Here is a 14,499-nt window from a genome sequence, read left to right as displayed (position 1 = left end):
CTCATTTGCGAACTCTCGTGAGAGCTGCCACACATGGAATTTGCAACAGGTACATCTAAGAGAATTATACAGTATATAGAGATGGGGATGGGGTGTCTGTGTGTTTGAACAGAGGATTTCAGTCAGTAGCCAGTAATATTTGAATGACTAAATACAGGCTACCATAACTAGCTCACTGTTGTGACCAATGATATATTTTATCTTCAGCTATATATACAGAAAGTCATGTAACTCAATCCTATGCTATAACATGCCAATAGCCTAGGATGTGATCCTAGACAACGAGCATTGATTAAAAAAAATAAAAATGGGTGAGCGACCTTATTGGTCCTATTTGCTGTACAAAGGTAAAGCAGCTGTTTGTAGGCTACAGATGCAAGACTAGGAAATGCCCCATGCAGTGCAGAAGGACCACGGTGGGGGGAATGGGGTTGTGGAAAAGGAGAGGGAAGAGGACACCTTGAAGACCCCAGCACAGGCCAACTTGTTGAAATTATTTGGGGATGGATAGGAGGAGGTGAACCAAACCAACTGGTGAAGGATGGCCTGCAAAACTTAAGAAATATCAGAATTGGCATTATCATCAACATACCTGTTTTAATTGAAGTAAGAATTACTGTTGTTAGACTGCAGGAAAATAATGCAGTTGCTCTCATATTTTACTATAAAGAGGAGAAAGAAAATAATACATCAATAGTCTTTATTAAAAACAAACAAACAAACAAACAAGAAAACTGTATTTCAATGTTCTCTTGACTCTTTTCCCCCTCCCCCAGCTGGTCTCCCCCTGGTCTAAAATTGGCCTGGTTCAGGCAGTATTCAGCCCATTTTTGGCATCTTCATGCTGGCAGCAGCCATTTTGGGAGGCTGCTGCACATGTGCACTGCCCATCTGTCTGACAAGAGTCACAGGGCAAAAACTGCTCCAACTGGGCCGATTTTAGACTAGGAGGAGGCCAGTAAGGGAAGTGGAACTGCCAGAACCCCTCACAACAACAAATATTTATATACTGCTTTTTTAAAAAACTGTTCAAAGCAGTTTACATAGAGAAATAACAAATGAACTAGCTGGGCAGGGCTCAGATTATCTGCGCCTCCATTGCCCGGCTGGCCCACTTCAGCCCTCCCCCACCCCGCCCGCAACTTCTGGCTGGTGAGCTGGCTGGCCCACTTCTTCTCACCCCTCCCACCCCCCGCCCGGCACTTTCACCTCCTCCTGCCCACCAATTCCCAGCAGCTGGGCCAGCCCGCCACCACCTGCTCCCAGTGGCCGGGTAGCCCGCCACTGGCGCCTGCTGTTTCCAGCGGCCAGCCCGCTAATGCCTGCTGCTCCTTGCAGACAGGTGGCCCACCGCCTGTTCCCACCAGCCGGGCCAGCCCACCGCCGCCTGCTCCCAGCATCTCTATTTTATCCCCTGTCCCCATCACTAGTCTGGTAGCTGCTCGCGAACTCTCATGAGAGCTGCCATGCACGGGATTAGCAACAGGTACGTTTAAGAGAATTAAATATATAGATAAGATGGATCCCTGTCCCCAAAGGGCTCACAATCTAAAAATAAATATAAGATAGACACCAGCAACAGTCACTGGAGATACTGAGCTTGGGGTGGATAGGGCCAGTTGCTCTCCCACTGCTAAATAAAGAGAATCACCACGTTAAAAAAGGTGCCTTTTTGCTTAGTTAGCAGGGGTTAACCCCACAAACACACACACAAACAGGGCCACGGCAGTACTCCCTGGAGGTGGTGAGTTCTTTTAAAAAAAATTTTTTTTTCATTAGAACCCCCACACCAGTTTGAATTTGAGCCAAACCAGGGGGTCTGTTCAGGGTAGCAAAACCAAATATGCCTGGTTCTGTTCAAGTCCAATTTGAACTCGAACCAAAATAAGCATACCAGTTTTATGCACACTCCTAATTTTTGCTGCTGTGAAGTCAGGCGGCTCCATTCATACTAACCAATATTTGCAAAATTTCCTGGTTTGCTTATATGTCATGCAAGATTTACGATCATTTGCTCAATTGATGAGCAGGTCCAACCGTGCTTAGCAAGTTGCATGAAAATATAAACCTGAGAAAGGGCGAGCACCAAGCATGAGAAGTATTACGAGTTTCCCAACAATTCAAATTGGTCTTTTTCCTTTAAAGTGAGAGACAGAGAGAGATGGGGCAGGAAATATACACTCCTAGAGAATTACGTTGAGCATGGGATGTCCATGCAGTAAATAGTGTAGTAAAATCAAGAACATTCCTTGTTTAATCATAAACATTATTTCTTATCTCAGACTAAAAACTCAGCTCTCAGTTGGGGATAAAAGTATTTCAGTGCACAGGACTGGATTTTCCCAATTGTTTCAAAGCTGCCTTAAACCCTGAGGCTTAGGAGAGGTTTGTGTGACTAAAACCAGTTCAACTGACTTAGTTCAGCCCTTCCAGCCCTTCCATAAGAACATAAGAACAGCCCTGCTGGATCAGGCACAAGGCCCATCTAGTCCAGAATCCTGTTTCACACAATGGCCCATCAGATGCCTCTGGGGAGCCCACAGGCAAGAAGTATGTGCATGCCCTCTCTCTTGCTGTTGCTCCCCTGTAACTGGTATTGAGAGGCATCATGCCTTTGAGACAGGAGATGGCCCACAGCCACCAGACTAGTAGCCATTGACAGACCTGTCCTCCATGAATCTGTCTAAGCCCCTTTTAAAGCCATCCAAGCTGGTGGTCATCACCACATCCCATGGCAAGGAATTCCATAGATTAATTATGCACTGTGTGAAAAAGTACTTCCTCTTGTCAGTCCTAAATTTCTTAACCTTCACAGAGGTAGCGTGTGCTATCCCCCTTACCATCACCATTCCATCAGGTTTCTGTTATATCCACTATATCTATATTTTCATTAGTAACCAAGTACTCCAGCTCACCCATCTTGGCTTGGAGAGTTCTGGCATTGGTATACAGACACCTATATGCCAGGACCCTCACCTGGTGTTGCCGTGTGTTATCCTCCTTACCTTCATTTGACCTATTTGGCAAGCTGTCCTATGTTTGCTTCTGCTCAACACCTGGCTCTACTCTGTCCCTGGTTTATCCTAAACATGTTCACCCTCATACCTTAGGGGATTTTGCCGGTCGAAGCAGATACCACCCTGATCCTGCCAGCAATCCCCCAGGCGTCATTTTAAAAGCTGCTCTGTGACCTTCTTGATTTTTAGTGCCAGCAGTCTGGTTCCATTTTGGTTTAAGTGGAGCCCATCCCTTTTGTACAGGCTTCATTTTCCCCAAAATGTATCCCAGTGCCTAACAAATCTAAACCCCTCCTCCCAGCACCACTGTCTCATCCACACACTGAGACCCCTCAGCTCCTCCTGTCTCGCTGTCCCTGCACACAGAACAGGTAGCACTTCAGAGTAGGCTACCCTGGAGGTCCTGGACTTCAGTATGCTACCTAGCAGCCTAAATTTGGCTTCCAGGACCTCCCAACTGCATTTCCCAACATCGTTGGTGCCAACGTGCACCACAACAGCTGACTCCTCCCTAGTACTGTCCAACAGCCTACCTAGACGCAGCGTGACGTCTGCAATCTTCACACCAGGCAGGCAAGTAACCCATCTCTCTATGCCCCTAATGAGGATATGAGTGCATCACCCAAGGAAGGGGTCTTTCTAAGGGAGTGTTTCCCTCTCAGGAATACAGTTTCCTCTTTCAGAAATGCACCTTCTTCTTTCCCCAACACCAGCAGTCCAACTCTCTTTCATCTCGGTCTATGAAGTGTATGCATCTCACTACTTCTATGGCATTATTAAACTGGACAAGCCAGTTCCAAGGCAAGTGGATTGAGAAATTGGGAGGGGTGCTTAGCACCACCTAAAAATCTCCCACTCCAAACTGATCTCCAAGTGGCTCCTTGGGAAGAATTCTGAATGCAAAAGCACATAGCTGTTCATCACTTCTTTAAAAATAAGTGGGAAGTGTGCAATCTAGGACAATTTAAAAGGGGAAAAGTTGATGAAGTAGCAACCAGGCATTGCTAAGATAAAACTAAATAAATCTGCTGAGTGCTTCTTTATTCTCCACATTAAAAGGCTACGCAAGCACTCTCTCAGTTCACGGGTACAGCAGAGGAACATTCAGCCTCTAAAGAGAAAAAAAATACACATTTAAAACTGATAAAATGCCACAGGGGGCAAAGAGTGTGACATCCATTACGTAATATAGTAATAGGTTCCTGGGATGTTCATGCAACTATATTTCATGCAGCTATTTCCAATTAGATAAATAGTGCTAAAAGTGTTAGGACTAGTTTAGCCGAGAGGAAATAGTACCTGCACAGGCTCAGAGATACTGTTTTCCATTATGATTCTAGAGCTGAGCCATGTGGTTTAATTGCAGCAGCTAGCAGGCATGCAGGAAGAATTATTTTCACCATATCAAAATATGGCAGTTTAAGAATTAGGAAATGGCAGCTTCCCACAACAGAAGCAATAGCTTGGGAAAAGACACCTGGATTACCTGCAAAAAGATCATTGGGAAAAACCATCATTCCCTAACTACCTGCATACATAATAAGCAAACAGATTTTGTAGCTGTGAAATAGGTAAAAGACGAAATATGAAGCCTAGGCAACCAAGTGGCCCCCACCCCCCTTAAAAAAAAATTCAGGATTGGACTGTGATGGAATCTGTGTGTGAGCTGGGCAGAGGAAACAAAACCATTCAAATCTGTGGACCAGTTTAAATCTTTGACAGCAGCTACTTTTTCTTTCACACACTTCCCTTTAATCTCTTGGGGATCAGTGAACCTTGGTATTGCTTACTTTCTCCAATGAGAGATACTGGGGCTCAAACTGACATATAAATTGAAAGTATGTATGCTGCCATGAGCGCCTTAAAGGATAAGTAGAAATTGGATTTTAAAATGACAGATAAATGGTATTGGGACTATTGGCTAAAAGTATTGGGACTAGTTTAGCAGTGAATAAATAGTACCAGCACATGTTCAGCAATAGTTTTCCATTATGATCTAATATTCTTGGGCTGAGCCATGAGATTAAAAAAAGGTTCCATAACTCAGTTGAGTGATTAGAACAAGCTCATGTAAGACAAAACAGGAGTTGCATACCTTAACAGAAGACTTAACAACAGGCCAGCAGAAGCAGAGATGAAGAAATGCATCTGGTGAAATTCTTTCTCCTATTAAAAGCAGTACACAAGTATTACAGTATCAGCCTTACTGGGGAACCCTGGCTGGCTCAGATTAAGTCCTTCTCTTAGATTTCGAGGTCGAGATTCTGAGGACACTTGCATCTTTTAGAGCATTAGATGGTGCAGCTTCACTCACACTTGCAACGCGGCAGAATTCTCTGTGCAAAAGACCTTTTCTCAGAAAATTGTCCCGGGCTCCAACTTATTCCGCAGCTCCGTAACAACCCGAGGCTCCCATGAGCCGCGCGCGCGCGCACGCACGCACACATACACAGACACACACACCGCAAAGCGTTCAACTGTTGCTTATGTGGCTAAAGTCAATGGACATGAAAAGCAGGAGTGGGTTTCTGCCTGACTGCCATGCATGATGCAACTAGTAAAAGGCACAAAACGAGAAAGAGAGAAAGAGGAATAAGTTGCGGCCGTATAAGATGCCCGACAGGGCCAGAAAGTGACAGTCAGTAGGAAGTGTGTCCTTCCCTCCACATCATTCTACCTACCTTGGGCAAGAGAGCCTTCTTGAAAGCTACCTGAGACTCTGCGTAGAAAGGAGGGAAGCGAGTCTACTGCTCGCTGGCTGTACAGCTGCGCGGTGTGAGGTTTGTCCTGAGCAGGGCCTAAAAAGCAGCTACACGCGGAAGCCTGGCCAAGCACGCCCCAGACGGGCCCCCGCCACTCTCCTCAATCGGAACACACGACGAGCCCCGAAGCGCGGCTCCCCACGCGACTGCCCTGCCCCACTGAAGCATTAGTGCAAGGAGGATAGAGCTGGCTGCGTGTAGGCGCCCCCTCTGGCCGAGCTCCACTCGGCGCAAGCCTGCGAAGCTGATCGGCGGTCGTTCCTTGCAGAGGGAAGAGAATAAGCGCAAGCGGAGCGAAGAGGAGTGCGCTTGCAAGCACCCTTGCCTAACTTGCCATGAGTTCAAGGCCTCCTCGGACACTTCAGTTGCTCCCAGCCCCAGCAGCGCACCAATCGGTTTCAGACAAAAGAGTCTACTTCTAGTCCGTTGTTGTGAAATAATTTAAAAGTATCCGCCATCCATGTGGCGATAATGCATTCGTCTGTTGCTTGCTTTGGTTAGCATGATTACCCTCAGTCCCATGCGTTACGGTGAAGCGTGAAGGTTGATCCCATACACCTCACCAAGCTGTCCTCTTCCGGGGTTAGAAGCAAGCGTGGAGGACGCCTCACTTTCTTGCACTTCCTTCCCGGTAGGAGAACGGGAGTGGGACAGAAGTGGCACACACCCCTCCCCGCCACGATTTAGGGAAGCCTTGGGGGAGATCAGCAGCACGTGACGCACCTCTGGACATTGGAGGGAGACAAACTGGGGTGGCGGAGAAATCATTGCGTAGGGTTCTGTGAATAGTGTAGTACTCTCAGGAGAGGGTAGATCAGAGGCGGGTGACGGTGGCTCACCGCCCTGCATCAGGATCACTTGCGTCGTCCTCCCTCAAACAGCTGTAAATCCTAGGAGAGGAACTCGCTTTGACAACAACAGGAGATGCCTGCCACTTAAGGTCCGACGTAGAAGCAAGCCTTATCCACACGTTAGCTTCGACACTCATGCAATCTGTGTGCTGTGTTCAGCTGTTTATCTGAACATATTCAGATGTTAAGCTGAGTTGAGGTTCAGCAGCACACTTTCTGTCTGTCCTATGGATTTGAGCATTAATAGCTGTCATAACTTCCAAAGAGGGCTTTTGTTTCCTATATATTTCTAGAAGAGGATGTAAAAGGTATGACCATTCACAGTAAAAGAGTGCATTTATTACATATTTATCGTATTATCAGAAGGCGTCTGGTAAATAAACGCTTCTCTGAGGGAGGGCAGGATGCCTCCTTGTCTTAAGGAGACTGTTATTAGACCTTATTTGAAGACTGCATTGGATACCTCAGAGTTAGCTATTGCAGACACATTTCTAATCTTCCATGGTGGGGCAAGGTTTTTGAGCGGGTGCTGGCCCCTCAGCTCCAAGGACTTTTACACACAGCAGGTTTTACCACAAGTTTACAGGGACTTTACTGAAAACCCATCTCAAAAAACTGCCGCAAATAGTGGATTTTTTTTTTTACCCTGGATATAAATCGGGCTACACTCTTAATGCACAGTGAAAAACCTGAATTGTGTATGGACTGCTCCCCAATAACTCGCAGGGACTTCAGGGTAAATCTAGCCGATATGTGAGCCATTCCAGAGGAGATGGAAGTTAAAGGGCTCCAAAAGCCCCGTGTGACAAGTGGATGATACAGATTATATAGACCCATTTCAAATCAGCTTTCAAGTCAAGTGAGCTATGAGGCTGAGAATGCTTTGGTTGGCAGCTTTTTATACGACCGAGCATGGTATCCTTCTGGACTGGCCTGAGGAGGATGGGTTTGGGTGGCACTGTTATACAGTGGTTCCATTGCTACCTCTCTGGTAGATTCCAGATGGTGTCACCTGGAGACTGCTGAGTGCTGCTCTGTAAAGCGAGAACTAATGTATGGAGTTCTACAAGGCTCTATACTGTCTCCAATGCTCTTTAACATCTACATGAAACCTCTGGGAGAGATCATCAGGCGGTTTGTTGCAGGGTGTTATCAATATGCTGACAATACCCAGATCTTTTTCTCTATATCAGACTTATTTGGAAATGGCATAACTTCCCTCAGTACCTGCCTGGAGGAGATAATGGACTGGATGAAGGAGAACAAACTGAAATTTAACCCAAATAAGGAGGTACTGACTGTGGGCATCAGAACACGAGAAATGATTTAGATCTGCCTGTTCTGGATGGGGTTATATTCTTCCTGAAATAATGGGGTTACACTCTTCCTGGTATGTAGCTTGGAAGCACCCTTGGATCCAAAACTCCTTCTGGTTTCTCGGGTTGAGGCCAGGAATGCTTTTTATCAGCTGCAGCTGATAAGTCAGCTACACCAATTTCTGGAGGCAAATGACCTTAAAATAGTGGTGCATATGCTGGTAACCTCCAGGCTTGACTACTGTAATGCACTCTACATGAGGCTGCGTTGTATGTAGTCCAGAAACTACAATTGGTACAGAATTTGGCAGCCGGACTGGTCTCTGGGATAATCGAAGAGACCACATAACACCAATTTTAAAAGAACTGCACTGGCTGCCGATATGTTTCCGGGTGAAATACAAAGTGCTGGTTATCATCTATAAAGCCCTTAACGGCTTGGACCCAGGGTATTAAGAGAGCGCCTTCTTTGTTGTGAACCCTTCACCTATTACAATCTTCTGGAGAGGTCCAGTTATGGTTGCCGCCAGCTTGTTTGGTGGCAACTCAGGACTGGGCCTTCTCTGTGGCTGCTCCGGGGCTTTAGAATATGCTGCCTATTGAAATAAGTGCATCTCCTTCTCTGTTTGTTTTTAGGAAGACTCTCAAGATGTACCTGTTTTCTCAGGCTTTTAATTCAAATTAATTTTAAAGTGTTTAGTTTGTTTTTATTTTATGATATTGTTTTTACTGTATTTTGTATTTTGTGGAATTTTAATTGTTTTTATTCTGTTTTATATTGTGTTTTAAATTTTGTCTACTGCCTAGAGATGTACATATCAGGCTGATAAATAAATATTTTTCTCATCCACTAACACAAGCCAGCTCCTTTGCCCAGAGATATGACCCCACCAACTTGGACTGAACAGATGAGACTGAGAAGGTCTGTAATCTTCTGTGCTATATTTTTCTCAGTTATTAACATTTAAGAATTAAATAGAATTTAAATGCACTTAAATTTAAATGTGCAATCCAAGTTAGTGGGGTAAGATCTCAACATCCAGCACATTGCATACAGTCAAACGAACAGGATGGTTAGTTTATATTAAAAACAGACGGCGGGCACGGAATCAGCTTCAAACCACCCCTTTCCTTCACATACATGCCAAATTAGTCTTTATTGCATTTTCTGCTGTCTGACTGGAGCTAACTTTTCAGTGTCTATGACATTAAATTATAGTGAACACCTTCAAAATCACCAAAGCTGAATATGCATATTCATGAGTAAAATATACAGAAATCAGTTAGCTCATTTGTAAGTACTTATGTTGGGCTTGCAGGCAAAATATCACATTTCAAGAGTACAGAAATACCTAAACAAATTGAAATCATTCACTAAACCTTCAGACCTGCTTTTGAAATGATCTTCTACACCCAAACACAAGCCCTTTGCAGATGTTATCTGAATGTGGAGTGGGCGGGGGGGGGGAGAAGAGTGAGAGTCTGTCAGTGTTATTTATTTTTTAATCACTTTTCACCCATGGTCCCAAGGCAATTTGCAATGCTCTAAAAAAGATACACACACAAATTAGAAACAATTAACACAGAACACAAAGCCAGTGACACAAAAACTGCATAAATAAATAAATTTCTCTGTGTAAACCACCCTGAGACACTCCATGTATACAGCTCCACAAGATCAGGAATTCTGAATGGTGTCGAGAAAGCCTTCCACAAGCATCGCAGTATGTAATGCAACAACACAGATAGAGCAGTCACATCAGAGGGTGAAATACAGGGATTTTATTTCTACAATGGAGTATTTCTTATTCTTAATTATGGATATAAATGTTTACTAAAATTCAGTGGCCTTTGTTATCTGTGTTTTACAGTCATATATGAAAAGTGAGAAATTAGTGTAAAGCCTGATTTCTGCATCTTCATGATAACACGCCCATTCATTTTCTTGACCTTGAAAACATGGCATTCCATAACATATTTATGCAATGTTTCATAGTTATGGTGTTTCAGACACGGTGCCATATTGTCCCCCTGCAACTTGACTCGGCGGTGAAGTGTATATTTTCTATAACCTATTCTGTTTCTCTATAATACAGCAAACATTTTGCCTCAATCTCCAGAGTACAACAAACAAATCCAAATGCATGCCTAAGACTGTTTACACAGCTAAGCAAAAAAGGCACCTCTTCAGAACCAATACTTATTCAAATAAGTGACTGGCATGCACACAGGTATGCTTTTGCAATATTGTATGAGGATTCTGTTACATTGGTATTCTGCCTTGAGCAAAGAGCTATATTCCAATGCTCAAAGTGATGTGAAAAACACATGATTATATAAGAAGAATTGTGCAATATCCAGCACAGATGAAAAATTGCTTCCTGACAAGCCCTTCCCTGCCTAACACCCACCTTACAAGCTAGAGGGAAATTTTCTCTGAGGATAGAAATACACACTGCATATCAGGAGTAAGATATTTAATTTGTTGACTGATAAGACAAACTGGCATAAGTGAATATCCATAGTAGAAACTAATGATGATATTTTGGGTTCATTTAAACAACACTTTGCTGTATCAGTCTTCATCATGACATCAAAACGATTTAGTCTTTCCCCTCATATTTTAACACTGTCAATAAAACTTCATTATGCACAAGGTAGCACCATGGATCTGGTTATTTTAATTGCACCCTTATTTTCACTGGTAAGTTTTTCACAATTCAGTACTACTGACAGACATACAACATTTCAGCATTCTCCCATCTCTTCTAGATCACAAAAATGAGAAGATCAAACCATTCAAGAATTTAGGATAAAACTGTCCATCCCTATAAATTTACATGTCTATCTAGAAAATATAGTTCCTGCATTCTATAACAGTTACAACCACACTTTCTCAGAATTGTGGTTATTGTGACGCAAGTGAGTGCAAATTGTGATGTAAAACTCTGGAAATATTGTGATGGATTATTTAAGATAATGTAATTGGTATTTGGAATTGTCAAGAATATACATGAATGTAACCCCTGCTAACTGGGCAAAGAGGCACCTTTTACCATGGTGATTCTCTTTATTTAGCGGGGGGAGAGTAACTGGCCCTATCCACCCCCAGCACAGTACTTCCAGTGACTGTTGCTGGTGTGTGTCCTATGTTTCTTTTTAGAATGTGAGCCCTTTGGGGACAGGGAGCCATCTTATTTGTTTTATTTCTCTTTGTAAACCGCCCTGAGCCATTTTTGGAAGGGCGGTATAGAAATTGAATTAATAATAATAATAATAATAATAATAATAATAAATAAATGGCCTTTGTGCATGTGGATCAAGCCACATAGTGATATAAAAGGAATGTTATTGAACAGAGGCTGCAAATTATTTTAGCTACACTTAAGTCATTTATCAAATGTAAACACAATCACAAAAAATATATATACAAGTTTGAGTTTTTAAAAATATTCACAAGAGCACAAAGAAACACTGCCCCCAACAGAGTGAGAGGCTGTACACAAAGAAGCAGGCTTCCATATACATATATCTTGGTGGTGGGTGGGAAATCACATATGTAAACAAATGTTGTATATAGGATTGACATTCATGAGCCATCGTTTACCAAAGCTAAAATCTCATTGATAGGCTGTTTGGCAGAAGTAGCAGGAGGCCGGATTCACCAAACAGTCTTCAGCTGTGTTTCACTGGTCATTCACACACATGCTGCGTGTGCATTCTGTTGGATTACAGCCTCTTCTTTTACAAAGAGAAAAGGATAAGAAAGGTTGTCCCATAGAGTCGATGTCGACTCCTGGCAACCACAGAGCGATGTGGCTTGCTGGTCAATGGACCGAATAAAGATGATTGATTGAAAGCTATGTGGTTTTCTTGGTAGAATACAGGAGTGGTTTAGCATTGCCTTGCTCCCACGTAGTATGAGACTATGCCTTTGCCGTTGTCACTGAAGTGAGCATCCACCTCCAGCACCTTCCTATATCACTGCTGCCCCATATAGGTGACTACAAATATATATTTACTAGGCACAGTCTGGGAAGCATACCGGTGGGATTTGAACTATCAGCCTCTTGCTTCTTAGGCAAGCTGCTTCCCCACTGCTGCACCACTGCAGCTGATTACACAAAGAGAAACCACACACAAATACTGTTAATATACCGTTACAAAAATATGTCCTTTCAAGTTTATTATTTTTCATTTGAAATACCTTATGGCCTTCTGTACATGAGAAATGGCAATGTTTAACTAGCAATTAAAAAAAATTACCAGCTACAACCTGGGAATGCTATAAGCATAAAAGTCTATTCACCACATCCAAAGATATGTTCTAACAGCATCCATCAAAAGGTACACCTTTCAAAGCAGGTGTGCGTTGAGAGACAATGGCGATAGAGGCAGTTCTGGGGAAATTCGAGGTCCTGCTGGCATTTGGTACCTGACCTTTTTCCAGAATCTGTTACTTGCAGAATAAGAACGTCTTTTTGTGAGGTCCCCTTTCCATCTGATGGCTCCATGCTTTTGCTTAATATATTTAATAGATTCTGGCATGTTACTGTAATCTTTTATTTTCTCCATTTCAATCAGGATTACTTTCATTCCATCATGTATGAGTGCATTGTATACTGCTATTTGCTGCTCAGGTGCCTCGTCTAATAAATTATAGCTCGATGATCCTGGTACTAAAATAATGATCAGACTTCTACTTTGTTTAATGGTTTCATCAATTAGACTGACCACAGCTGTAAATCACAAGAGACAAAGATTATAACACATTTTAACTCCTTCAAATAAATAATCTGCTATTCAAGACGTGCTTAAGCTGTTAAACAATGCAGGTATTTTTCCTTACAGAGCTGGAAAAATGCCAAAATCTACTAATCTGTGCTTGTACATATTTGATACTCATGCCTGCAGATTTAAAATACATATCCAGCCCTGTGTAGCTATGACACTTAATCTGAAACTGATATAAAAATTCATAGAACTTAAGTATTAAATATTTTTCAAGACATCACTGCTTCATTTTCACAGTTCTTAGGTTTCAAGAATCCACTGTAAAATATGGTTAAATTTTATTCTTATTTTAAGACCATATTTGCAACATTCTCATATCTTTGATATTTTCATATACTTGGCCAAGCAAGATAATTAGGTGGCAATTCAGTACCCCTAGTTTATTCAGTATTACATTCAGTAATGCAGTATATTCATCCTTCAGTTTAGGATGAGAGTTAAAATGCTATACATTTTCACTCATACTCTAAAAAGTGTGGAAATTTAAAGTTAAGGTGCACAGCTTAACATCTACACCATATAAACTGTAAAGACTTTGTACAATCTCATATATAATGCTGGCTTTGCAAACACACTTTGCCTTGGTTTCTCAGCTTGAGGGATACAATAGTATACCATATAATTACATATGTCTTAGCAGTCCAGCCAAAATTCAGCTGGTCCCCAAGCTAGCCACAGATACATCTGATAGATTTCTGCCTAATGCATCTCCATATGACATAGTTCCTACCCCAAATGTTATGTACTATAGTAAATGACCAGGCAGAAATCCAAGATAATTAGACATATTCTTCCTGGAAATCTTTCCTTCCTTTCCCCACTTCCCTTTCTTCCTCTTATTTTCCTTCAGGCTGCTGTGCATTTTCCAGACAGCAAGCTTAACCACAGGATTAAGAAGGGTAAAGTAGAGCGAGCTGAGGTCATATAGTAGCCACATTTAAGCGCTATAAAAATAATCTGAAGAAACTATGCTAATTATCGTTAGCAAAAGGATGCTTTAATAGGGTTCCTCTCAGTTCCTTCTGAATTTTTTTGGTGCCCCATTCATACTGCTTGCTCTCAGGTCTTTCGTTGATCCCTTCTGGATTTATCTCTGTTTCTTCTTCTTCTTGCTTCAGCTTTGCAGAAGGCTGATGTCTTGACTGGCCAAGTCCATGCAGGGTTCATCTGCTTTTCTCGGTTTGGTTTTGGTTTTTAACTGGCTGCCAATAGGTTTCCGGGCAAAATACAAAGTGCTAGTTATAACTTATAAAGCCCTGAACAGCTTAGGCCCTGGGTATTTAAGAGAGCGTCTTCTTCACTATGAGCCACACCACGCGTTGAGGTCATCAGAGGAGGTCCGTCTCCAGCTACCAACAACTTGTTTGATGGCTACACAGAGACGGGCCTTCTTGGTCGCTGACCCGAGATTGTGGAATGCGCTCCCTGATGAGATACGATCCTCCCCATCTCTGGCAATTTTCAAAAAACACCTGAAAACCCATCTTTTCACCCAAGCTTTCCCATCTTTTTAAAATTCTGTGTTTTTAATTTTATGGCTGTTTTAAAATTGTTGCATTGTTTTATCTTTTATATGTGGTTTAATAAATAATAATAATTAATAACATTTGATTGGTGATCTTGCAGAACATAGATCTGTGCACCTGCACTGGTGCAGGGGCATAGATTGATGTTCCACAAGATCACAAGAGGCTTTCCCCCCAAATCCAATCCTGATTGGAGTGTGCCAGTCCACATATTCGCTGGATTTAATCCAACC

At 42.5% G+C, this 14,499-nt stretch overlaps 2 protein-coding genes across 11 annotated transcripts in view; both read right to left on the bottom strand.

The window, feature by feature from the left end:
• The window catches only part of LOC128351015 (interleukin-1 receptor type 1-like), a 33,994-nt gene extending 27,784 nt beyond the window's left edge, over positions 1-6,210 (bottom strand). The window contains exons 1-3 of one of the 4 annotated variants that reach the window (XM_053310079.1): positions 5,699-6,210; positions 5,113-5,183; positions 593-662 (exon numbers count right to left, since the gene is read on the bottom strand). In XM_053310079.1, the coding sequence (XP_053166054.1) occupies positions 593-656 (64 nt within the window). In that variant the 5' untranslated portion in view covers positions 657-662; positions 5,113-5,183; positions 5,699-6,210. Of the gene's footprint in view, positions 1-592; positions 663-4,316; positions 4,436-5,112; positions 5,503-5,698 lie in introns of those variants that run through there. The other 3 variants (XM_053310080.1, XM_053310078.1, XM_053310082.1) reach the window with 3 other exon arrangements.
• Positions 6,211-12,101: 5,891 nt separating this feature from the next.
• Positions 12,102-14,499, bottom strand: part of LOC128350855 (interleukin-1 receptor-like 2) — a 109,238-nt gene continuing 106,840 nt past the window's right edge. For all 7 annotated transcript variants that reach the window (XM_053309656.1, XM_053309654.1, XM_053309655.1 and 4 more), the window contains one exon: positions 12,102-12,685. In XM_053309656.1, the coding sequence (XP_053165631.1) occupies positions 12,303-12,685 (383 nt within the window). In that variant the 3' untranslated portion in view covers positions 12,102-12,302. The remainder of the gene's footprint in view (positions 12,686-14,499) is intronic.

This window comes from Hemicordylus capensis, chromosome 3 (assembly GCF_027244095.1).
Source record: "Hemicordylus capensis ecotype Gifberg chromosome 3, rHemCap1.1.pri, whole genome shotgun sequence".
NCBI classification, from domain to species: Eukaryota; Metazoa; Chordata; class Lepidosauria; order Squamata; family Cordylidae; genus Hemicordylus; species Hemicordylus capensis.
The sequence above is the reverse complement of the archived record's forward strand: the minus strand, read 5'-3'. Positions and strand labels throughout refer to the sequence as shown.